The 27543-nt window shown below is 42.9% G+C and overlaps 1 protein-coding gene across 2 annotated transcripts in view; it reads right to left on the bottom strand.

Annotated features, from left to right (window-relative positions):
• The window catches only part of PDE4D (phosphodiesterase 4D), a 645912-nt gene that overhangs the window by 461322 nt on the left and 157047 nt on the right, over window positions 1-27543 (bottom strand). For both annotated transcript variants that reach the window (XM_079995470.1, XM_079995472.1), the window contains exon 3: window positions 15466-15701. In XM_079995470.1, the coding sequence (XP_079851596.1) occupies window positions 15466-15701 (236 nt within the window). The remainder of the gene's footprint in view (window positions 1-15465; window positions 15702-27543) is intronic.

Below are 27543 nucleotides of genomic sequence, written 5' to 3'. Positions count from 1 at the left end.
CCTATTTAAGGTGGTGATCCCTCTCCCAAGTGGCACAAAGCTATACCACTCCCCATCTGCCCACTTGATTTGGCAATCTGAGATTAGTCCCCACTGTGGATATTGGGGGGGAGGGTTCTTGTTTTTAAATTGGCCACAGGCAAGAAGCTATTTGGGCCTGTCCTGAGCTTTTCCAGGGGTGCTAAGTTCAATGGTGTATGCAGAAGGACCTTGGCATCTCCAAGTAAAAGGCTAGTATAGAAAGATCCCCTGCCCGTCTCAGAGGGTGATGGCATGTGGACGGTGAAGAACAAAAACCAAATATACCACTGAATCGGTGGTGTGGAGCTAGGGTGAGGTCATCAACACAAAAACGAGCACAGTCTCATCTTGGAATGAGGTAAACCTGCACTGAGTTGGGGGGTGGAATAAAGTTGCAGATGAGATATACGAATTAACCGAACCAGACATGTGTGCTTGAAAAACATGTGCTGAAATGCATTTGGTTTGGGCCTCCACAGCTTCTAACTTAAGCACCTATGAAGAGTTAACCTATTCACAGCTCATTAGTAAGATCCTTCTGACAGATTGCAGAGGACAGAAAGGTATCTGCAATTGCTCACAGGCACTCTTGGCCTGAGCAAAGCCTTCCTCTGGAACAAGGCTAGGAGATGAAGTTCTAACCAATTTTTATTTTTTTTTAAGGTTTAAAGTGGGGTTCTGCATAAAGAGATTTTTTATGAAAGCTGGAACACCAGCAGTGTGAAACTCATAACCTTCCAGGTGTTTCTGGATCACAGCTCCCACCATCCCTGCCCCTTGTCATGCTGGCTGGGGCAGCCTTGGAGCTGGAATCCAACAAAAATGGGATGGGCCACAGATTCCCCATCTCTGCCCAACTGGTGGACCCAAGAGACATTCATCTAGAAGAGAAAAGCGATGGCCAGGTATAGTTAAGTGCTGACATTTATTATGCACACTTTTAGCCTGGCAAACAGCTGCATCCCGCTAAGAAAGAACATTTTTCTACTTGAAGGCTGGCAGAATATTAATTGCTTCAAGCAAAACGTAAGAGTGTCTTTGAATTATTGCGTCTGAACTTTGGAAGTAATATCAGTTGCTTTCCCTACCAAGCCCACTGCAGTAATAGTGGCTGTAGTCTCTCCTCTTCCTCCCCTCGTTCCCCATTCTTTTTTCTGCTGCAGTTTCATAGAATAGTATCACTCGTGGGCTTTTTGTTTATATTTGGAAACTGCAACCGTATGGAAGATTGGAATGCAAATGAGGAGTGGAAGGAATGCCCTATCAGTTGATATTACCTTACATTTTGAAGTATGACTAATCTGAGAGAGTTTACAACAATCCCAAAATAAAATAAAAATAGGAAGCTCTTGGAAGAAATAAATATTTTGGGGGCAGGGGCTTCCAATGCCGGCCTAAGCTCCTTGGTCCCTTGATTCCGATTCCTGGCTCCATTCCCGACTCCTGGGTCACCTCTGACAGCTGCTTATGGCTCTGTCTTCTATAATTAAATACAGCAAGTACACATCTGCAAGGCACTGTCCCACACCCTTGGTACAGTGCTGCATCATATAATGAGGTTCACGGTAAGTGTAACTGCAGAAAGGCAAGAACTACATTCAGTCTACAGGCAATCCTTTCCATTAACACTCCTGCAAATGACCTCAGTGATCAAGCAAGGATATAAGGGGTCATGTGGTCCCTAAGGTACCTTGGACCTAGAACGTTAAAGACATTGTAAATTAGTACAAGGATGTTGAACCTGGTCCGGTAGTAGATGACTCCCAATGTAGCTGTTTTAGCAACAGTGTCATGTGTTGTCATTTATTAACTTATTTCCCGCCCTTCACTTCCCAGGGCGGGTTACTGCATTAAAACCATTAGAAACAACTTATAACCATAAATATAAGGTGGATCCTAAAAACAGACATCTCAAGTGTCTGTTTTTCTAGAAGAGTGAATAGTGGGGTGCCACAGGGTTCTGTCTTGGGCCCGGTCTTATTCAACATCTTTATCAACGACTTGGATGATGGGCATCCTGATCAAATTTGCAGATGACACCAAACTGGGAGGGGTGGCTAACACCCCAGAGGACAGGATCACACTTCAAAACGACCTTGACAGATTAGAGAACTGGGCCAAAACAAACAAGGTGAATTTTAACAGGGAGAAATGTAAAGTACTGCACTTGGGCAAAAAAAATGAGAGGCACAAATACAAGATGGGTGACACCTGGCTTGAGAGCAGTACATGTGAAAAAGATCTAGGAGTCTTGGTTGACCACAAACTTGACATGAGCCAACAGTGTGACACGGCAGCTAAAAAAGCCAATGCAATTCTGGGCTGCATCAATAGGAGTATAGCATCTAGATCAAGGGAAGTAATAGTGCCACTGTATTCTGCTCTGGTCAGACCTCACCTGGAGTACTGTGTCCAGTTCTGGGCACCACAGTTCAAGAAGGACACTGACAAACTGGAACGTGTCCAGAGGAGGGCAACCAAAATGGTCAAAGGCCTGGAAACGATGCCTTATGAGGAATGGCTAAGGGAGCTGGGCATGTTTAGCCTGGAGAAGAGGAGGTTAAGGGGTGATATGATAGCCATGTTCAAATATATAAAAGGATGTCACATAGAGGAGGGAGAAAGGTTGTTTTCTGCTGCTCCAGAGAAGCGGACACGGAGCAATGGTTACAAGCTACAAGAAAGAAGATTCCACCTAAACATTAGGAAGAACTTCCTGACAGTAAGAGCTGTTCGACAGTGGAATTTGCTGCCAAGGAGTGTGGTGGAGTCTCCTTCTTTGGAGGTCTTTAAGCAGAGGCTTGACAACCATATGTCAGGAGTGCTCTGATGGTGTTTCCTGCTTGGCAGGGGGTTGGACTCGATGGCCCTTGTGGTCTCTTCCAACTCTATGATTCTATGATTCTATGAAAAGCTATCAGTAGTCTGGCCACCAGATAGAGCCTTTGAACCAAGCCCAAGGGCAGCCTCACATAAAGCTTACCGCAGTAAGCCATCCTTGAGGTTACCAGCACAGGAACTATGGCAATCAGACTATCCGTGTCCAGGAATGGCTGACCTGGTGAACAGGATAAAAGGCACTCCTGGCTACAGAGGACACTTGAGCCTCTAGTGACTAAGACATGGGTAGAAAAACTAAGGCCCGGGGGCTGAATCCGGCCCAATTGCCTTCTAAATCCGGCTCGCGGAATCAGCGTGTTTTTACATGAGTAGAATGTGTCCTTTTATTTAAAATGCATCTCTGGGTTATTTGTGGGGCATAGGAATTCGTTCATTTTTCCCCCTTCAAAATATAGTCCGGGCCCCCACAAGGTCTGAGGGACAGTGGACCGGCCCCCTCCTGAAAAAGTTTGCTGACCCGTGGACTAAAATGTATCCAGGAGTATCCCCAAGCTCCTTTAGAGGGAGTGCAGCCCCTGAAAAGTGTTCATCAGGCATTTAAAAGTTGGAACACCTGCTGAATTTGGCAGAACATTGCACAATACAGGACTGATGGTCTTAAATGCTGTTTCTTGCTGCAGTCAAATGAGCTTCGCCAACTCAGGCAACCTCATCCAGAACATCTAGAACAGTGGTTCCCAACTGGTGGTCTGCGGACCCCAAGGGTCCGCGTAACCCACCTAGGGGGTCTGTGACACCATTCGCATAACTAAAACTACCATAGATATATCATGATTTTCAAAAGTAGGGAGTCCGTGGCTTGGCTTTTGAAACACAGGGAATCTGCAGTACTTAGCTAATTGGGAACCACTAATCCGTATAGTTAAAGCTATGGTTTTCACAATAGTGATGTATGGAAGTGAGAGCTGGACCATAAAGAAGGCTGATCGCCGAAGAATTGATGCTTTTGAATTATGGTGCTGGAGGAGACTCTTGAGAGTCCCATGGACTGCAAGAAGGTCAAACCTCAGCCCTGAGTGCTCACTGGATGGACAGATCCTGAAGCTGAGACTCCAATACTTTGGCCACCTCATGAGAAGAGAAGACTCGCTGGAAAAGACCCTGATGTTGGGAAAGATGGAGGGCACAAGGAGAAGGGGACGACAGAGGACGAGATGGTTGTACAGTGTTCTCGAAGCTACCAGCATAAGTTTGACTAAACTCCGGGAGGCAGTGGAAGACAGAAGTGCCTGGCGTGCTCTGGTCCATGGGGTCACGAAGAGTCGGACACGACTAAACGACTAAACAACAACAAATCTAGAACATCCAGAACAAGTAACTTGCCTACCTCCCATACAGGGTTACTACCCACCCAATGAGTCCCTGTCTTCCAAGGATTCAAGTACAGCTTATTGGCCTTCATCCAGTCCACCAATGCATTCAGAAACTGATTCAGAGCTTCTCCTTATTCAGATATACAAACTTATATATGCAAATGTTGTGCTGCAGGCCCTGTTTTGGACTGTGCCTCCCATGCTCATTTCTTTTCAATCATCACCCAGCACAATCTTCAAGCAGCTTGCAGGTCTCTGCTCTGCTAAATCAGCACTCCTGACATCTCAATAAATCCTTCATCTGTAAGCAGCCTTCTTATCTAGACACCAGCAACTATCATGGTATGACCAGCCAGTAAACTAATGTATGCTTACAGGAATTAGCAGTAAGATTTCAAGAGAGAATTCTCAGGAAGAATGCTTTGAAGACAGCATGCTTTCACAGTAAAACTCAAAATATATTCAAGCCAGAGTAATAACCCAATGTAGAACAGATGGAGAGCATCATACATGAATGCAAAATGTAAAGACTAACATGTTGAGTTTGTCAATAAATCCATGACCCACTGATGGTGCCCACTCTCCTAACAATCCTAATACTTCATAGGATAGCTAGTTCCAGGTTAAAAAAAGAAAAAAACACCTTCCAAACTGTGAGACAGAAGTAAATTATTTAATGAGACCTCTTCAAAACTTGTGTTTGTATAAATGTAAAAAACAGCCCATTATCACCCAGTTTTCTGTGCTGTGGAGATGAGCAGAGCTTTAAAAGGAGACAGAAAATGAATTGGTGAATAGGGATTGGTGTATGTGTGCTGCTTGTTTCCAGTGACATCACAAGTACTATCCAATAGGCATCTGCTGCAACCGCTTGTAGCTGATGAAATTTTCAGTGCTACCCATGCTGATTTATTGATGGGTTTGCTGCTGACTGTTTTATGCCTTGTGTTCTCTCACTACTGCTTTTTTGTTTTTTACTTAATTGTTTTAATTATTGCCGCCTTGGAAGTTGCTTTCCTGAAAGGAGGAATGGAAATGTTTTAAAAGCATAATCAAATCAAATAAGCAGCAGAGCTGACTCAAGCCTTTTTTGCTGCCAGAGGTGGAAAAATCAGCTGCTGCTGTCTCCTTCAGCGGCATAAGGCGAAGAAAGTGCCCACTAAAAGTATTTATTTAAAAACTTGGCACAGGGAGCTTGAGAGTGGAGTAAATTGTGCCCCTTCCCCATTTCTTGAAATTGTATGTGATAGAGGGATGGGGAAGAAGTTCAAATCAGTTCACATTTATAGGCGAACATCTCTATTTCATATTTTCTGAAACAATATGCAAACTGAAAAGCAGTAATCCTTTGGCATTCACAATTCTCTGTATTTTGCAATGCAATTATCAAGTGTGTGGAGTATTCAAAATGAATATATTAGTGAAAATAACACTATGTGAGGAGAAAATGCTTTGCAAAAATGTGTACATTCAGACAAAATTGCATACAAAGCTGTGCACATTAGGATAAATTCAAAGAAAAATGCTTCTGAACTATCATGAGGTCTTTTTTAAAATTGCAAACTGATGTGGAAATGTAGAAAACTAAACTTAACAGTGAATAAATGGGAAACTTAGAGAAAGCAAAATTGACAGTTTGGACAAAAAGAAAGTGTTGAGATTGCCATTCAACCTTCATCCATTGCATCATCATCATCATCATCATCATCATCATCCTATTATTATTGCACCATTTACAAAAGTGCCAAGGTAACTTAAAATTAAACAATCAAAATAACAAAAAGAGATTTTAAAACAATACAAAACACAAGTAAAGATAGGTTTTAAGACAATATGAATAAGCAATGTAGAGATCTAACTCCCAATCCCCTAGCTCAAAAATCTTTTTGAAACAAAAATGTCTTCAGTTGTTCCAGGAACAACTAAATAATATTCACCTGTCTATCTCAACAACAGGGAAGCTGTTCAGCAAAACAGAGGCAGCACATCAGAGAGAAGCTGGAAGCGATAATCCTTTAGCTTTCCACAGCGCTTCTGAGAAGCGAGGAAGCCATTTACAAGTTTCTCTCTTCCCATGCACCTGCACAAAATGAAAGAACCACTCCTCCTCCTCAGATAAACCCTTGTGATGTGCAGTAGATAAGAGGGCTGGAAGGGAGCTTGGAGGTCATCTAATTCAACCCACTGCTCAACTCAGGAAATGCAGTGCTAGTGTCTCACCAACGGATGGCTGTCTAATACCTTCCTAAAGATATTCAGCAACAGAAAGCTCACTTCCTCTCTAGGAAATAGGTTCCATTATCAAACTATTCTGATGGAGTTTATATAAAATCTACCCTCTTGTAACTACTACTACTACTATTTATAATTGTGGTGGTTGGCATCCATCTGTCTCAAGAGACAATGGAGTACATCTCTTGGGGTGAAGTCAAACAGCTGTGTTAGCAGCACCAAAGTAACTTCCCTTGGGTGCAGACCTGTGCAGGGTGTATGGAGGTCCTGGCTGCCCCTCTTGGCCTTGCTGATGTGGTCCAAAGGAAAGCAATACGGTTGGTTGCTGGAGTTGCTGGAAGAAGGCGTACAAGGCACCATCCAACCATATTAGGGACTCCACTCTGAATTCGTGTAAGGTTTATTCTTAATTATTACATTCCTTTCAGCCTAAGATCACAGCAATTAAAATCAGAACATTAAAAATGACTTAAAACGAACTACAATCACAAGAATAGGTTGAGTCATAATATATACGGCATATATATACATATCAAGTATCAAAGGCCAAAGTGTTGAGTGTCTTAAACCCAGATCTTTATCAAATGCTACAAGTTGCCATTCCAGGTGTTTTAACACAACCAAAATAATATGAAAACTTGTTACTGTATTGGTTTTACAAGATGACTTTGAATTCTTTATATGAATTTGTGAAGCTGGAAAACAGTATATAAAGATTCATAGGTAAATAGATACATACATTAAAATGATTATTCAATTTTAATCACAGCTCAACGTTATACTGAGGCATTTTCTTCACTTCCAGAGGGAGGAAAAACCTAGACTATATCAAGAGGCATTTTCCATAGCCAGCCTTCCATGCTGACCACATTCAAAGAAGTAGAAAAGGAACAAGGCACTCTGAATGTTACTTCCCACATTTGTTCCTCATTATTTTGCTATGTATCCTTGGGCAAGTGACTAAAATTTCCCTCGCCTACAAAATGAAGGCAATCGCTTGTTGGTATTTTAGCTTAGGGGACAGCAACAATGTGGGAATCAGCTCATGTGTTTCTGCAGGCAATGTTGTTATGAAGAGGAAATAACACCCAGACATTCCAGGTAATCAACATATTGCTGTGTTCTTTCCTTCTTACTGTTTGGTGAGTCATTGTGTGTACAATCACTGCCAAAGGGGGAGAGGACCCAAATCAGCATGAAGCTGTTGGAGGCAGATGAGACTTCAAGTCCCAAGAAATGTCCTCGGTGCCTGAAAATAAATCAAATGGCAAGCCTCTCTGATCTTTAACTTTCAACACTATATTCATCTTGGTTCCCACTTATTTTCAGTGCAGAGGCTACCCTGCTGAGCTGCAAAGTCATGAACCAGGAGAGAGCAGCTTTCTCTCCCTGAATTCATTTTCAGAGCATTTCAGTTATGGCCCAAACATGCCTTCTGAATTTCTGCATATCTATCACTGAGAGATATGCTCAAGCTTTCCAGAAGAAACAGAAGTGTGTATACCACGCAAGAAAGTAGTAGCAACTTAAAACAAGAAGCCTAATTCCATAACTCTCTTTATTTTAAAGTTCTGCAGTAAAATATAAGAATATTGCCCAGTGAAACAACCTTAATGAAGGACAAGAGATGAGCTGCATCTCATGAAGACTGGGGGGAAATGTGTTTGGCAAAGACCATCAAAGACTACTGCTATCTTGCAGTTGGCAAACACATCATTTAACCTGGTGAGTTCAGCAACTAGGCAGGAGAATGGGGTCTTTTCCCATCCTTTTTGTATTTGACCTTGAAGAGAGGCTGAAATTTTTCTCTACTTTCTGAGCATCTCTGAGACTCAGAAAAAGAAGCATGAGCCCTGATTCTCCCTCCCAGCTTAGAGCTGTGGGTCAGCAAGGACTCCTCCTGCCCAGTTGCATGGAACCTTGAGCTCAGTGCACTATCAAACAAGAACAGCCTCTGCAATGGGGAGCATACATTTTGGCATGCTGGACCTGATCACAAGGGCTCTAAAAGAAATCCTACAGGGGATCAGACAAAAGCCCAAAGATTAATACAAAAGTCAGCAATAACTATAGACACCTGAGTGGTTCTGGGGAGATAATGGAGGAAGATATGGAGATGCCTAGCAAACCACACAACAAAACAGCAGGAGAGATGTTGGAGCAGAAAATCCAAGCCTTTTGATGTCTGTACACTAATGCACAGAAAATGGAAAATAAGTAAGGTGAGCATGAACTCCTAGTACAGGGAAGTAAGCTCAGCTTGATAGGTATAACTGAATCTTTGTGAGATGACTCCCATCAGTAGAACGAAGAAGGTAAACCCAGTTCAGAAACAGCAGATCCAAACAGAAAAGATGGGAGAATGGTATTATATATATTTTAATTAAAAAATGTGTGCACTCGTACAGAAATCAAAGAGAACAAATTTTGCAGGCTCCACTCCAGGTACCATTTTGCATCAGGTGTCCCACCACATCCAATTTGCAGTGCCAAAATAGAACCTATTTGTTTACTTCCTTCTTTATTTTCTTTTTTGGCACTATTGATGGCAGTGTAGGAGAGCCCCAGACATAGGCGTAGCCGGGGGAGCAGGGAGGGGCAGCTGCCCCCCTTAAATCAATAAAAATCAATAAAAACACATAGCAAACTGAGGTTCTTCCCCTTCCCCCATCAGATTGGCCACTGTGAGAACAGGAGGCTGGATTAGATGGGCCATTGGCCGGATCCATCCGGGTTCTTCTTATGCTCTTATGGCAGTATGAGAGCTGCAGACCAACCTGCTAACAAGATCTCTGGGGGAGGCCCTACTCCTGGTGATGCTTACACCTGTGGTCCAGGATGTGCTGGCCTGGGACAGGGCCTTCTCTGCTGTCACACTGAGGCACTCCCTTCCATTAGACCTTTGACTGTCCCACTTGCTACCACATGTTTGCCAGATAACAGCAATTCTGTTCTGTCAGGGGAGGGGTGGGCTGATAATTGTTTTGATCAGCAAGACTATTTAATTGGAAGATCTAGAGTTTTATGGTTTTAAATACACATATTGGGTTACTGTTTTTCTTTTGGTTGTATATTGCCCTAGGATCCCTTTGGGATTAAGGACAGTTTTATATATATATATATATATATATATATATATATATATATATGAATGATTGGGCATGTAGGTAAGCCGTGATCCATCCTATCTCCTCCAGGATGGGTAAGGTCTTTTAGGACAGTTCATGAAGTCATTCCCAGCCCCATATTTATCCTTCTCCATCTCCCCACCCCAACTATGGATCCAACTCCAAAATCTGAATTGTTACGTCAGAAAACTTGAAAAACCATAGACCTTTGTGGTGACTCTTGTCTGTTATTTTATTCATTTATTAAGAATAAAAATAATTTATCTATCCTGACTCAATGGTGTATGTTAATGTGAGCTGGTGGTATTTCTGTCTGTTTCCATATTATACACACCACACACACCACACAACACCTTTCTTTTCATTTATTTATGTATAAATGAAAGCAGTACTTCAAACTGACAATTTGCCACACAGATTATGTGTGCCAGATGAGTAATGCCTGAATGACACAGAAAGTTAGAATTAGCAACAGGAAATTACAGTTAGAAGAAGCATACTATGATGGCAGGGGGAAGCTTTGCAGCTGTAAAATATCAGATATATATATATAGATATATATATAAACACACACACACACTCCTTGCTAAATGTGTCATTTGCTTGCATATTTCTATTATTTTCATTTCCTACATTTGCTTTAGTGGTAATTGCAGGTCTACCTGCTGTTACAGACAATATACAACCCAGCCAAGATCTATCTCTATCTTCCTTCCTTCAAATCACTCCTTGAGGCATTCAGCCCTCTCATTCCCATGCCCTGTTGCAGCTCAGGATAAGCACATGAAACCTCAGTTGACCCCTCCCCTCCCCTTCCTCTGCTGCTTCTCCTGTGCCCAATTCCAGACAGTAAATTCCTTGGGACAAGGACCCTGATGGGTGTCATGCACATCAACAGCACCTTACCAAAAATACAACAATAATATCATTCATTTATTTCTTTTGCAAACTGTACTTTTGAACACATCCACTCTCTTCTGGTTCATATAAATTAGGGGTAGGCAAATAATGACCAGATAATCAAATATCCCGCCAAGGGCATCTCATTTGATTCCCCACAAAATCCATGGTTCTGATTGTCTTGTCTGCACACACAGCCTTTGGTGCTGTGTACCTTTGTTGCTTTATCCAGCAAGAAACCAGGAAACAGGCAACCAAAATTTTGCTTCTCTTCAAAAACCTAGCTGTGAAAAACAGAGCAATTGGCCTATTCCTGTACCACGATCATGCATCACAATGTGCCCACTTGCAACTAAGCAAAGCATTGCCTTCTTACTTCCTTTCTTCAGGTAGTAGACAATATGGGGCAGCCTATGAAGAGTCACTCAGATTTGCAGGAGGGGGCACAAGAGATTTTTGCCTTTGCAACCATCTGCTTATGGGGAGAGGAAATCATGTTAGTGGAGAACATGAAGATGCATGGAGCTCTCCAATACTCAACTAGATCAGCTTCCAGAAACTTGAACACTTCCAGCATCCTCTAGCAACTAAGTCCCAAACCAATCTGAAATCTTCCCCCATCCTTTTCCTGCCAGCGAATGGCTGCATTCCAGGGAACTGGCAATCCAAAATGATTGAAGAGATTCTGCTTGGGTAGAATTGCCCAGTTTATCAACTTGCAGTGCTGGCTCTTATTAGAGAGGGATAACACAGCCATGACTCAAGGGGAAGACTGTTTTCCTGGCTGGTACAGTCAGGTTCAGGTTCAGGTTCAGAGATACTTTGCACCTGCCCCATGGAATTTAAAGCTTTCTTGACTAAACTAACAATATGTTTACTTTTTAGGTAAGTGATCAATATAGTATGCTTAGCAATTTAGGAAGGGGAGCTATTTCACATTCCAGTTACGGTACCTTGTTCAGAAATTCCTCATGCCTTGGTTATCCTCAAAACAAAAATGCCAAAATGTAACATTAGAAAACGAGGCACAAATGGCCAGAAATAAAATAAACAACTTTAAAAGTATCTTTTTAAAACATTTGCTTATTGATAGGCACCCAAATAAATAAATAAAACCACTTGAGTTTATAATACACCCAAACATACAAGAGTTATGCAAGTGCTTTCCTCCACATCTCACTTATTTCCAAACACACTTTTAAGTTCTCCTGTTGTTTCAGCTGACATCTCATTATCGAGACATTTCACATCAGATTAAATCAATCACACTGTGCTTGAGGAGAGAGATCACTGTGAAAACAGCCCTTATTGCAACACCAAGGAAAAGGCTTTGAAAGCAGCCTGGTGGCACCCCATCTCAGTTGTATTCCTGAATTTGAAAATAGCATTTTGAAGGGGTGGTTGGGTCAGATAACAACAAATTTTAAAGATAAACACCTGTCTGTGGATAAAAGAATGGACTAAAGAAGAGTGGATTTTATTTATTAATTACATTTTTCAACAACAACAAAATCCCTCCACGATGCTGGGGACCAAGAAGTGGGATTGTGTGTGCGTTTTACTGCAATTTTGTTGTTGTCAGACATTGCAAGGCAGCTTCCAGATTTCTGTGCTATGGGTAGGGCTGCCCTCGAAGGCTGCCTGGGAATTCCATCCAGTAGAAATATAATAAAACGTGGTGCCCTTGACCAGGGTAAATGCAGTACATGATACCACTGCTTAAGAAGCTGCATTGATTTCCAGTTGGTTTCCTGGAAGAAGTGAAGGCTTTTGACTTGTTAAGTCCTAAACCATTTAGACCCAGTGTGTCTAGGCCTAGGTACTAGGATTTATGCAAACATGGGATTTGTGGTTAGAGGGCTGAATTAGGACCCGGAAGCTCCAGGTTCAAATCCCTTCTTAGTTGACCATGTGACCATGGATCAGTCACAATCTCTCTGCCTAACCTACCTCACAGGATTGTTCTGCAGTTTATTCCACCTTCAGCTCCTAGACAGAGAGGGATAATAGGCCTGAAACCTGCCAGTCAGATTTCCTCTGGCACACCCTTTGATGGGAGCCAGTGTTAGAATACTTCCCTCAAGTTTCCACAAATACCTTAATGACAGCCTGCCCTCCCTCTTCCACACCACTTCCTTAACCAGAGGGAGGAGGCCAGGTATCTGTGAAGAGGACTAGAGGGTAATACTGCTGTTTGAGACAGACTGAGTGAAGACAGACACAGAAAGCTGAGTCTTAAGTGTCTTGATGTGCAGGCTGCCTCCCTGAAGGTCTTATACAGAAACAGTAGCCTTTAGCTATGTGGGAATGTGTAATCTAACTGCTTTCACCTATGCTCAACCAGTACTTTATATTTAAAAACAACCACAATGGTGATAAGCCGACAGCGACTTTCTTCCAAAAGGAACCAAACCCAGGCAAGTAGCACACACCTTTAATGTCACACCACTTGGAATAGTGGACTGATCGTAACATTACGAAGGCACCCAACACTTGATGGGAACGACAGACAGTGGAATTACTATGTGATGACTACACGAAAAGGCAAAATATGTAATTATTAGAATCTATTCATTGAAAGTGTCTCCTGTTTTATAAAGAGTCATTTCATACTATCACTAATCATCTAGAGCAGGGCTGGGGAATCTGAGGATCTCCATATGTTGTGGGACATCAACTCCCATCAGTCCCAGCTAGCATGGACAATGATCAAGAGGATGGGAGTTGGAGTCCAGCAATATCTGGAGGGTACCACATTTGATACTTCGGTCTAGAGAGACTATGTGTTACATATTTTTATTTTTGGCAGGGTTCTCGGTCATTAGAAAACTCCATCATTAGAAAACACAGTGTCACTAGAAAACTCCCTAAGTGACAACTGATCTGATAGCTATTTCATTCAACCAAATTATTGCATTATAGTTGCAGTTATCGTGTGAGCAAAAACACTGGTGTGTGAATCATCTTGATAGCATTCGTCTTGGAACTGCTCAGTCCCTTTGCGTTTCAGGTTTCTAAGCGAACTTTTCACCCATGCTCACATTAAGTTTTCTTTCACAACATCAAAGACACAAAGCTCTTTGTAGCCTTATGAAAGCCTTCAAGTTTCCATATAATACATGGATTTTTCAAGACTCCTGAGATGGTGGTCCACACACAGAATTTCAGATTACAGATGCATATTGGGACTACTGAGGATACCTTCTTGTACATATTGTATATGCAGTGTGTGTGTGTGTGTGTGTGTGTGTGTGTGTGGCAAGTGCAAAGATGATTCATGCATCTAACATTTAATTTTCCACAGTAAAGAAATAAAGGTTATAGCTTTTGAAAAGAAACAGGCACAACAGTAATTGCTTCTGTTGGGTTGTTTGTTTGTGCAATGCAGAATTATTACTTTCCTCTTTTCTTTCCCCCCTTGATCTCATTTATAAATTTATTTCCTTGTAAATCAAAACCAAATTAAATGAGCATGATGCCTGAACAAAGCTTGTTAGGCAGGACAATGGTGTTCTTTTTTATGTCTTGCAGAGATCTACCTGCTGTGAGAAACCTCTCATGCACCAGCTATCCCTTTCCAGTACATAAGCCTACAAAACAGCAGCAAGCATATCTACTAACAATAACACCCCCTTTTTCATTACTTTGGGAAACATTTTAGGCAAACTTTCACATCTCCTCTTCCAGATGCGATGCAAGCATGAGTCTCGTCAGAGACTCATGATATTTTCTGTCGTCGATCTATGACATTTTCTTGGACATTTCCACTCTATATTGATTGGTTTCAGAACGCAGCTGCCTCATATGTAATGCATGAAATCAAGCTTCCTGGGTGAATGTTTTCACATCTAAACTATCTCATCCATGTCATGGTTCCAGGAATCTTCCAGTATGGTGGATAGGTTGCCGGTGCTGTGCTGAAAGCACTTCCTCCCACCTCTAGCACTGATGCAAGATGCTGAGCTTAGAAAGCATGTGAGCTATCTGGAAGCCCAGAGCTCACATTTCTTAGAGCTCCTGCAGCAACCACCAACACTTTTGTGACTTATCAAAATAGCTGCAACCACAGCAGCTCATAGCCAGGTCCATAAATGGGTGTTGGGGGAAACAGGCCACCATAGATGCATAGCTTCTAGCTAGAAGTAGCCACATCAGCAGCTACCTGGCCGTGCTGTATTTAGCTCTAGGTTATGCCCTAAGTTTTCTGGTGCTTGAATGCTAGCAGTAGCACTGGTGGGTGGGTATGTGCATGTGGGATGTCTTCCTACCCTCCACATCTGTGGTTATAACAGAGAGATTTTCTTCTCTCTGAGGTGATCACAGCCTATCAGGGATCACGGAAGCAACATGATGTCTCATAGTCTTGCAACCAATTATATCAGTGTTTCTCAAACTTGGGTCCCCAGATGTTACTGGGCTACAACTCCCATCATCCCTGACCACTGGTCCTGCTAGCTAGGAATGATGGGAGTTGTAGTCCAACAACAGCTGGAGATTCAAGTTTGGGAAACACTGAATTAGATTCAGCTACAGCATCAAAATCCAGAATACCTGCCAATTCAAAGATGGAGTCATGTGCTTCTTTTCAACCCTTCCATTGCTTCCAAATCACTATGCCCCCAGTGCCTTCCTCACAGAGAGAAGGCTGAAATACATTTTCTTCTTCTTCTTCTTTTTCAGCCAATAAGATTGGACAGTCCCTGTGTTAGCAGAGGGACTGCTTGGTATCAGCTGTGCTATTCACATCACACATTTGCCTTATGCTTTCTGCCACTACTATGAAAACAATGGGTATAGAACTGCCATCTTATTAACCTGTCTTCAATACGCTCTCCATTATAGCTGCCTTAATTCGCTCCGTGATTAAGAGCCAAACATTTTAATCACAGGGACCCAGGACATCGGCTGCCAGAATGCAGTCTCTCAGCAGCCGAACAGAAGCAGAAGCAGGGTTCCAAATCAATGTTTACCTGACAGACTCTGCAGCTGTGATAGCAATTAGTGGGAGAGTTCTCAGCGGAAGGCTGGTGGGCCTCGGCACCGTCTCTGGATCACCCTTTCTGTCCCAATCTGCCTGCTCCAGCTGCCTGAACGCCAAAGGGGGAAGCTGGAGATTACGGCAGGAAAGTCTCCTGACACGATATTGGTCCATTCCTTGAGGAGCACCATCCGCTTCATCGTGCGAGTACAGTGTTTCTTCTGACACCTAGAAAAACAACAGCAACAAATATTGCCTTAATAATTCTCTGCAGTTTCTTTCCTAAACTGCACCCATTAATCTGGGTGTACTTTATATTTTATTTTAAAAGTATTAATGCATAGAACAATGAAGAACTCTGAACCTATGTGTGCCCTGGCTAGAGCAGGATTGTATGATGGGCCATTAGAATTAAAATCTTCTTATAAGGATGCTGTGGTCACACTAGTCCAGATGGAATATTGCAGCAAAGCACACCTGTGCCACAGTAACAGCAGGGGACAGTACCACATACACATCAATAAATGCTTTTTATGCATTAACTGGGGAGGGTGGTGCAGTAGCTCATAGGATAAGGATCCTTCTGGAGGTTTTCTGTTAAAAACTATAATCAGGCATAAGGTAAAGGTAAAGGTAAAGGTACCCCTGCCCGTACGGGCCAGTCTTGACAGACTCTGGGGTTGTGCGCCCATCTCACTTAAGAGGCCAGGGGCCAGCGCTGTCCGGAGACACTTCCGGGTCACGTGGCCAGCGTGACATCGCTGCTCTGGCGGGCCAGAGCCACACACGGAAACGCCGTTTACCTTCCCGCTGGTAAGCGGTCCCTATTTATCTACTTGCACCCGGAGGTGCTTTCGAACTGCTAGGTTGGCAGGCGCTGGGACCGAGCAGCGGGAGCGCACCCCGCCGCAGGGATTCGAACCGCCGACCTTTCGATCGGCAAGCCCTAGGCGCTGAAGCTTTAACCCACAGCGCCACCTGCGTCCCATAATCAGGCATAGGGATGGACAAATCTGAAAATTTTGGCTTCTCATTTTTCCATTCTTAAATTCAAGTTCACTACATTTCTGCATCAGTTTGCAATTCTTAATCCTCAGAAAAATTAATCTCCATTTTACTGCTCATTTCTCCTAATATAGCAATGATTGCATGTAGCCATTGTCTAATAAATGGTATCAAGGTATGCTATTTTCAGTAATATATTCGTTTTTATTCACACTTTCCCCAGATGCATACCTTTTGGAGTACTGCATCACAAAATCCAAAAGACTGCAGAATTTTGCAGCACAGTTCACTGCTGCCTCCCCTGTTTGTTGCTTTTTTGCTGCACTTGCAGAGCCAAAGTGTCCTTTCTGGGGTGAAAGCCTGGGCAGTGTGTATGGAAGTCCTGAGCTACCCTGATGAAAAGATCCCTCTCTCAGCCTCGGTGATGTAGTCCAAAGGAAAACAAAGCAATATATTTGGCACCAGCTTTGCTTCTGTTTGTGCACTGTTTTGGTTAAGTGTGAATTAGGAGAAATGAGTTTCTCCACCACCTCTAATTTAGACCTACTTGACCATTATCCTTGACTCGATATCCTCTAGGCTACATTACTGAACTATCTGTAGCCAGGACTGCCCTTGATTAATGATAAAATGAATGATGGTCAGAAATGAGAAATCATGTCATATTTACACATCTTTAATTCCTCTTATGATTTTTTTTATGGGAACAAACGTTTTAGATCAATGAAAATATATTATTGAAATTACATTAGTGAATTATCTACACTAACCTCTGATATCTCTGGTAGGCATATGATGTAGACAGATAGAATTAAACTTCTCCTCTCTAATACATTTTTTGAAGTCTTTCTTTTAGTGTCGATAGTAATTTAGAAATTCATAAATAACAACAGAGCCTTAATTTGCAGTCAAATGCTCTGCCACTGAGCTATATCCCCAGCAGAGCCTTAATTTATACCAGAATAATTCAAGTTTCATTGCTTAGGAAATCTAAAGGCGTGCTTCTGAGCACACCTAATACTGTATTGTTCTTACGATCTTGTTCTGGATTAAGTTCTGCAGTACTCCCACATTTCTGCAGCGCAGAGGAACTGGTAGTATAGTTTAAAACTGTAGAAATCCACTTCTCCCTGCGTACCTGAGATCCTCAGAACTCACTTTTCTCTGATGCAACTCATACCCAATTTCAGGTTGGTGAGAGTTCCCAACAGCCCACTGACTTCCTATCCTTATTTGCATTTTGAACTGCAGAATAGATGGATGTTACTGATCCTCCTCCCTTTAGCAGTCTCCAGCATACACATCTCAAATCTGTTCTTAAAACCCACCCCCAATCCCCCAGAGCAGATTTGGGGGACTGATGGGGGCTTCCAGGGCAAGGGGAAATTGGCAAAAATTACCTTGCCTCATTTTCAATGAATGGCTGCCTCAACAGTTGCTACAATGATAAGTACAGGAATTAGATATCACCCATCGTTCCTGGAAATGGAAACATTTATTTTGCTAAATAAATCTCTCCTTCATAGACCACTGACAAGCTCTTTATTTTGTAACTGTACAAATAGCTTCTTCCCCACGCTGACGGCAGCATCCCAAGGAAATTGTGTAGAAGGCTGTCTCCGTCAGTCTGACCAGTTCAAATCAGAGGTGTCTTTATGACAGATTGGCTAAATAGGGGACACTGTAAAAACCAGATAAGACGACCAGCTTGCTTCCTAGGCAATGCATTGAAATCACATTTGACAAATAAAAACCTGCCTATCTGTTTTAAGTGTTCCGCATTTTTATCTTTTAAACAGATCACACAATCCAAACTCAGCGCTCATGACAAATATCTTGGCTACTCTGAAGGAAATGCGAAAATTATAGGAATTATGGGTGCACTGGGAGGGCAGCAAATGAATCAGAGATATTGATTGCTGTGAAAATGCCATGAAAAAGCCTATTTATGTCATTGAAAGAGTGGTTCAATTACCATTCTGTTTTATTTTTAGCACTCTGTACAAACGGAAGGAAAAGTGGATGTAACTATTTTATCTGTGCTCTGGACATATATGGGGAAAAAAGAGGAATGATGTTTTTAGTAGCAGATCAAATACATTCTCTCACACAGGTGTGTGTGTGCGCGCAGCTTATGGCCACTTAATCATAGGGAGAGTATGCAAATAGCAATATGTGTTAGGGAGAACCCATTTTTACCTTTCCTAACTAAAATGTTCAAAAATATTATAGGAATCAACAGAATATACTAAATATAATAAGCAATTCACAATAATATTCAGGCGTCCCCAGATATTATGTTCACATGCTGCTTATTTTAACAGCAGCCTGGTGAGTAAATGGGCTGTGAGCTGCAACCTGCATAAGACACTTAGTGAAATATACTCGGAGTCGAGAGTGGATTTCATGCTCTTTATTCAGCTCATAGTGGTGAGGAGGAATGGAAGTTCCCCCAGAATGTCTGCTTTATATACATTATTTACACAATGGGCCCCACGTGATTGGCTAATTCCGGGATTCTCCTGTAGGTCAATCAGGTTGCGGATTCACTTCCTCCTGGAGCTGGATTGGGTGGCTCCTGTGGACCAATCAGACTGCTGCATTCTGGGTCCTATTGTTCTAGGACCAATCAGACTGCTGCATTTTGGATCCTATTCAACTCAGTACATAACACTTAGGGAGGGCTCATCCACACTGCTGTTGGGGTTGTGATTTCTTCCATTTGCCCTGTGACTGCCAAGCACAGGTCTGAGAGGATTTTCATCTGTCCCCAGGAAAACCTGTCAGCCCCAGCCAACATGGCCAGCAGCACAGAGTGGTGATTAATTCTTAATCGCTGTCTCTGAATTATTTGTAATACTGAGTTTGACTCTTGTTCCATTGCAGCATGCTCAAATGAGCTTCACTTTTTAGCAGGTTGTGTTGGGTGGGCTGCAAGCCCCATGAGAGAGATTAATGTGCCACTTCCAACCAACCTACCCAGCATGCTCTCCTTAGGGTCTGCACCCAATGCAGGAGGTTCATCCTCCTGCCTCATATCAGGGCCCAAATATATTATGGACAGCCTCCAGGAAGAACTGTAGAAAACAATGCATTCATAGATTCACAGAATTCCAGAGTTGGAAGGAGCCATGAGGGTTGTCTAGTTCAACCCCCTGCAATGAAGGAATCTTTTGCCCAATGTGGGGCTTGAACCCATGTCCCTGAGATTAAGAGGCTCCTACTCCACCGACTGAGCTATCCCAAACTCACACAGCATAATATGGTGTGCGGGGGGGGGGGGGAGATATGGCGGGTTTTCCTTTAGATAAATGGTAGGGAAGTGATGGATTAACAACCACGCTTCATCAGTTTGAATGACACAGCTAGTGCTAACGTCTGTGAATGGGTAAGTTGTCAACAGGCAATAAATAGTGTTTGCTTACACACAAAAACAACAACTTTCCACTGTGCATTTCTTTCTTTCTTTCACACTATTGTCATGCTCTATGACTACTGGAAAAACAATCTTACCCAAACATTCAAATGTTGGTAATTCATGAACAATAAAGGAACTCAATTCCTACTACAAATCACTCCTTTCAGTAAACCAGACAAAAACTGACACTTGCTTGCTTTAACTACTTTATGAAAATATGCAGATTTCAGCATCAATGCTCAGAATATAATGAGAATACACATTTCCCATGACCTCAGTTTAGGGGTGCAGCGCTTCCATTGAGAGATTCTGAGAAAACAAGTAAGAGTGGTGGAACAAGAAGCAACAACTGTGTCCCTTGGGTGACAGGCTGGACAGCCCATCTCCATGAAAGCAGGAGACCTCATGAGAAGGGGAAGGGGAGATAATAGTGTTATGTACTGAAGTTCTCACCCTGGGCCAGCAGGGGGATACTGTAGATAGTTATGCAAATGAAGGATCAAAAGTGACATTCAGCAATTGGATAGTTTTAGAAAGTTGCTACAGTTACGTTGTTCTGGAGCTCTATATAAGCAGGCTGACTGAGCTCTTCAGTTCAGTTCTGTTCTGGCTTCTGAATAAACAAGAGCTGTTTGAAGAATTGCTGTGTTGTCTGATATGTTCACCCACAACTTAACAAGTAGTATGCACAGCTGCATGGCCTATGCAGAAGACCAAGTAGAGCAAGACCTTGGAGGCAATTAGCCGATTATCTATTCTACAGTAAACTTGGGAACCACCCACTCATAGTGCCTCTGTCTTGTCAGGAATCAGAATCAGTTTGTTGGCCCTCATCCAGTCTGCCACTGAGTCTAGGCACCAGTCCAAAGCTTGCTTGGCCTCTCCTCACTCAGATGTTACAGAGAAATAGAGCTGGGTGACATCAGCATACTGATGGCATATCACCTCAAATCTCCTAATGACCACTCGCAACAGATTCAAATATATGTTAAACAGCATTGGGACAAGGTGGTAGCCTGTGGCACCCCACAGCCCAGCTGCCAGGGGGCCAAACCTCAACCACCTAATACTATTTTCTGAAAGCAACCTTGGAGGTAGATTTGGAACCACTGTAAAGCAGTGCCTCAAATATCCTTCTCACTAAGTTGGCTCAGGGGCAGACTTTGGTCTTTCAAATTTCAGCAGCACCCTGTGCAAGGCCAACATTTGGCACACACACCCCATCTCTCACTCTCCATTCTGATCAGTTCACTACATCATAATTGCGACGCCTCCTAGGCTAGGCACCCAATGCCATGGAACCAGTCGCACTGCCCTAAATCCACCTCTGATTCCATGATCAATGATATCAAAGGCTATTGAGAGAAGAAGTAAAAATAACATGGTTGCACTCCCCCTGCCCTTCTCCTGATGCAGGTCATTCATCAGGGTGACCAAGGCTGGTTCAGTCCCATAACCAGGCGTGAGCCCACATTGAAATGGGTCAAGATAACCAAGTTCATCCAAGTGTACTTGCAATTGTTGTGCTACAACCCTCTCAATTACCTTCCCTAAAAACCGAGTATTTGTGACCAGGCAGTAACTGACACAAAGTCCAGGGCGGCCTCCCCCCCTTTTTTGTTTTTAAGAACTGGTCGAGCCACTGCTTCCTTCAAGACAGTAGAGACCACTCCCTCCCACAAGGTTGTGTTAGCCAGCGGATCCACTCAGTCATACCCCCTTGGCAAACTTCAATAAGCCAGGGGGCAGAAATACATAGTTTCAAGCTTGCTTGGAAGCATGTCACTTTACCTTCAAAGTGCCTTGTAAACAATTCACACTGGGTTCCAAAGGGTTTAAAACTGCATTCCTTGGAGATGCTAACAGGCCCAAGACAACACAAAAGCTGCACTGGGTAGCTACTTAAAGATGCAATGGAGGCAGAAAAGGGGGCCTTCTTGCTGGTCTGGGATTTGGGGGGTGGATTTTGTTGTTTTAAATTATACTAGCACTCTTATACCTGGTGTTGCTTGAAAATTCTAAGAAAATCAGAACAGTTTTGAAAGGTTCAGTCTACCCTCTTGGTTCAGAATGGCATCCAATTATATCCCAACAGCTGAAAACCTGCTCCTTGATCTCAGGAATGAAAATGCAAAATTTGGTTGCAATATCTTAAGAGGTGTCCAAAAGCATAGTGAACAGAGTTCCCTAGGAAGAGGGGATGATTGTTAAGCCACTCTGGGAATTATAGCTTTTAACAACTCTAAGCATGCCCAGGATTCTTTGGGGGAAGCCATGTGTTAAACCACAGAGCCTAGGACTTGCCGATCAGAAGGTCAGCGGTTCGAGTCCCCGCGATGGAGTGAGCTCCCGTTGCTCGGTCCCTGCTCCTGCCCACCTAGCAGTTCGAAAGCACATCAAAGTGCAAGTAGATAAATAGGTACCGTTCTGGCAGGAAGGTAAATGGCGTTTCCGTGCGCTGCTCTGGTTTGCCAGAAGCAGCTTAGTCATGCTGGCCACATGACCCGGAAGCTGTCTGCGGACAAACACCAGCTCCCTTGGCCAATAAAGCGAGATGAGCGCCGCAACCCCAGTCGGTCACGACTGGACCTTTACCTTTACCTATGTTTGTTAAAGTGGTATCATAGTGCTTTAAATGTGTGGTGTAAATGTGGCCCAAGCCTTTTTTCTTTTCAGTGATAATCCTAAATCTATTAAGGATTTTTTGTTAGCCGATGTGACAAAAATGGAATGGGAAAGTTCCAGAAAAAGAAAAGTAGTCAACAAAAACAAACAAGCACCCAGCTTAGTTAAAATATAGCTTTGAATAAAAATAATGAGTATGCAGTGTGACTTCATTGAAGACTGGAATATTAAAAAGGTCCACATAAGCACATAATTTTAGGCTTGTACAGAATTATAAGCAAAATTTATCTGAAAGACTTTCAGGATGCTTATAACCAGAAAACGCTCCATTTAATTAAAATACTGATAAGAGAAATGGCAGAGAAAAAAACAGAAGATAACCATGCACACACACAAATACAAACATGAATGGAGATATATGCATCCCTCAAGCAACAGTCCAATAAATATCACTTCTCCAGATAAGATTCACGCACCAACTCCTAGAAACATCACAAGTCCCCTCCAAAACCTCAGCCTTACAGGAAGCAAACATAGCAGATGATAAATAAAACAGTGTAGCACTGAGATGTGATGCGCACCCTACTGTGCAATGCCAAACTTAAGAACCCTGTACTTTTAGAAAATGTGACTCAGGGAATAAGTGAGATGGAGCATCTTGGAGCTCAAGTATTCCAAGTGCTGACAGTTTCACCAGCAACTTCACTTAGAGTCGGTCAAGGCAAAGATACGTTTTTGTTTGTTTGCTTGCTTGCTTGCTTAAAAAAGAAGTTAAAATGCCTCAGTGGGTTACAGACTGAAGTTATGCTGAGGTTATATTACAGGGAAGATTGAGCAGACGAAACCAATATCAAGTCCAGTGGTCAAGAAGGTGATTTCTACATGTGCTGTTGAGGGAAGTGGGGGGCAGAACGGGCATGCTAACCTCGGAAGGTAGCCCATCTAGGAGAAGGAAAACCTCTGTGGCCTTGCAGGACATCTTTAGGGAAAGAAAAGGCTTAGAAGCAAACCCTACACAAATCTGGAGTGGCAACCCTAAGGTATCTGGATGGCACCTTGCATGCCTCCTTCTAGAAACTCCTGTAACCAAGGTGGCGCCAAACGTATTACTCTGCTTGCCTTTGGACCACATGTCAGTGTTTGTAAAAAGCAAAAAAAAAAAAAAAGAAGGAAAGGGTTCTGACCTCCCTTTGTCTCCTCAGCCTGGTCCTCGGACCCTTGTCTGTATAAAAGAGTCCACGAGAATATCCTTGCAGAGTTTTATTCTTAAAAGTCTTTGTGCAAAACACGACTGAATAACTATACACACCAGCACTAACCAACCAACCAACCCAAACACCAGCCTCAGCACAAACTAACATTTCTCACTTTATATATACAACCTGCTGCAGGCCGCTGAGTCATGCTGACCCAGCTTTATTCGCATTAAAGAAACAGCGGCCATTTTAGCCGTGACACCACATCAGGCTGAGAGGAAGGTATTGTCGCCTGGGCAGCTCAGGACCCCCATATACACTGCCCAGGCATGCACTCCATGGAAGGTGCTAACACAGAGGTTTGACTTCATCCCCAGAGGCAAACTCCACTGTCTCTCAAGACAGACAGATGCCGCCAACAACAACAACAACAACAACAACAACAACTCAGGGGTACAGCATCTGCTTTGCATGCAGAAGGCGCCAGGTTCAATCACCCCCAGCAATCCCTAGTGACATCAACCTGGAAGAATTGTATACACCTAAAGTATTCACATTTAGACACCAGTTTAACACTCACCTCTTCACCTAGGCTATCCCCATGGGGTGATCAATCCAGCCATACTGGAGGCTGGTCTGTTAAGGGTCAATTATGCACTGCCCCACAGACTTCAGTCTGCCCTCAGCCAGCCCCAATTGCCAACCTTCTCACTTAAATTCATTCAAGGAGTGGCCCCGTCTATCAGCTTCCATTGGAATGAATGGACCAGTTAATCATGTCCATTAATTTCAGCAGGTTACTCTGAGTAGGGCTACCAATGGCTGCAACTAAGTGCTGCCCTTGTAGAACACAGCAGGGAGGAGAAGAGAGACTAAACTAGAATTGGATGGCTCCACCTGTCGTCAGTTCTGGCTCCCCCTACAGTGTGTTGGCCTCCCTGATTGCTTCCCCACCAGCCTCAATGGGCACCCAACACCACTGTGTTGCTATATCAGTCTGATCTACTGCTTTCTGACATATTTTGCACTTGTTACAGGAATGAGATTTTACTGTTGACTTTAGGTACTGTTCAGCATCAGGATATTGCTTTTGAATTAACGCTGAAGCACTGTCTGCAGTGATTGTTACCTGATGACTCATTTACACACAAAAGTCATCACTTCGTGCTCATGTCAATGGTAGACAAAATGTGCATATGTAAAGTGGCAGACAGTGTACATTCAGGTTCCCTGCATGTATACCATCAGCAGTGTGTTTGCTGCTTAAAATTCAGCTGTGTTGGTACAGCTATATTTAGCCTGCTGCTTGTAGCAGTAGCAGTGGTAACAATCATGCCACTCCCCCCATTAAAAAAACTGGGTTTTGTTGGCAAAGTGGAAGTTGCTGCCACTATGTGGTTCACACAAGCACCTTGCCACTCTGAAATGCACCTAACACGGGAGCATGTTTCAGAGGCCACCATGGTGTTGATTGTTTGCTGCATTACTCAGGCTTCAGTGATTTGCTAGTTTCTTAAAAGCACCTGGAGTGCTATATTTCTTTCAGGGTCATTTCCTTAAATCACATGGTACATTAACTGGCTAAGCAGTCGTGCATTCCCAACTGCAAAGAACAATAAACAATACTCTCAACACTTTCCCCAATTCAATTCCGTTTCGTGAAACAAGAAACTGCTGGGGGGCGGGGAGGTTGAGTTTTTGTTTTTGTTTTAATATTGCAGGTTTATTCCATTGCTCAGGCCACTGGCAACGAAAACAGAAAACTACACATACAAATTTGTACAACCACAAAAATGTCAACTAGAGATACAGAACACACAATGTTAGCTACATGCTTTCAGTCCATTGATATGCTAATGTTCAAAGACTGTACTGTTCAAATAGGAGGTGCAGAGAGGTCATCTTTTTATTTTCAAAGTTCTCAGCATGTTTCATACTCGTGTGCATTCCAAAGAAACATATGACGTGATAGTCCTCTAAAAAAAGAAAAGAAAAAAAAGATGACAAATAAAACTAAAACAGCATGATGGACTAGATTCAGTGTGAAAGCCAGGCACCTCAATTTTTTAGAAGAAGAGTTTAGATTTGATATCCCGCTTTATCACTACCCGAAGGAGTCTCAAAGCGGCTAACAATCTCCTTTCCCTTCCTCCCCCACAACAAACACTCTGTGAGGTGAGTGGGGCTGAGAGACTTCAGAGGAGTGTGACTAGCCCAAGGTCACCCAGCAGCTGCATGTGGAGGAGCAGGGAATCGAACCCGGTTCACCAGATTACGAGTCCACTGCTCTTTAACCACTACACCATCACACATCTGTAGGAACCCAAGGGCAGCATGTGACCTTTGCAGGCCTTCAGTATGGCCCACCACAGATGCCCGTCACCCCATAAATGGCAAACGTTACTTAATGAGAGGGAGCATGACTGTGATGGGGAGGGAGGTGTGTATGTGGGTGAATCATCCCTATGCAGCTTCCTCCCTTTGTATATCATGTTCCTCTAGTTGCACCAAACAGATATAGCGGAACCAGTCCAAAATAGTAAAACTATTTCCCCTGCAATGTGCAGCTGCAGAGGAGTGTTGGGTGTGTTGTTGTAGATTGCACTCTTGTTTCATGTGTCGCAATGGTGACTCTGAACAGGCCCGGCCAGTGTCATCTGCAAATGAAGTGTCCACCCTCAACCATGCTCTCTTCTGCAGTGTCATTGGCAGAAGTGTAATAATCTGGCTTGTAGGGGGGATGAAGACCCATCACTACTTTTGTAGCAGGGTCCCTGTCTCCAGTATCCTAGAGCTACCCAATCAGTATGAAAGGGGAGCTCTGAAGCCACTGAGAAGTCTTTTAACCCTCTGTGCTGATTGGAGCTAATCAGACTGAAAGAAGGTGCGCCAACCCACTGAGGATTGGCTCCTAGGGTCACTTCAGAGAGAGCATATAGGAAGAACACCAGTGAGTTGTTGTTCTTGATGCTCCAAAGCAAAGCATTTAGGAACAATGAAGACAGAAGATGCTTCAGTTTCAAAACAAATGATGTGCAAGTTCTGTTATGATCTTAGGTGTTAAGTGCTCCCTTGAAGTACACAAGTATGAAGTGTGAAGTGTGATAAATTCCACAAATTACATAAGCATGCAGACTGCAAGCCTATATATATATATTTACCTGGGAGTAAGTGCAACTGAACTCAGTGGGGCTTACTTTTCAGCTGACATGTATAGAACTGAACTGTCACATCAAACCTATTTGACATTCATAGAGAATTCTTCATAGAGAATTATACTTATCTTCCTTTTTTATTTTATCAACACGATGAGGCTAAAGCAAATAAACACCTTTTGCCAAGACAGTGGCTGTAAAGGCACTTCACAACTCTAAATATATACATAGGCAATTTTTATTCTTCTCACTAGCCTGCCTTCTTTAAAGCAGCAGGCCCCTGTGAGATGCTAAGCAGTTTACGAGTTGTCTGTGCTACATGGACTCTTCACTCAGCCAATTCATGCTGCTGATACTCCAAAATGATAAACTGAAATCCATCACTTGCAATGCCTTTTTGCCCTGGCAGTGGTATATCAATGCCATCTTCAATTACCAGAAACTCAAGTCTATAGAACATCTGATTTTTACATTTAATGCTACTGAATTTGCTCCTGTCCACTGGTTTCATTTTTATTCATTGTATACAAGATTCATAGTTGCTTTGCCTTTTGCAGTTCCTTGACTCAGGACAACTGCTAGAATTTTATTTATTAATAAATGTTGACGCCTCACAAATCCATCTAAACTACTCCTGTTACGTTGAAGATTAATTGGAAGCATCCCCTTTC

The sequence above is a fragment of the Podarcis cretensis genome, assembly GCF_951804945.1.
Source record: "Podarcis cretensis genome assembly, chromosome: 11".
NCBI classification, from domain to species: Eukaryota; Metazoa; Chordata; class Lepidosauria; order Squamata; family Lacertidae; genus Podarcis; species Podarcis cretensis.
The sequence above is the reverse complement of the archived record's forward strand: the minus strand, read 5'-3'. Positions and strand labels throughout refer to the sequence as shown.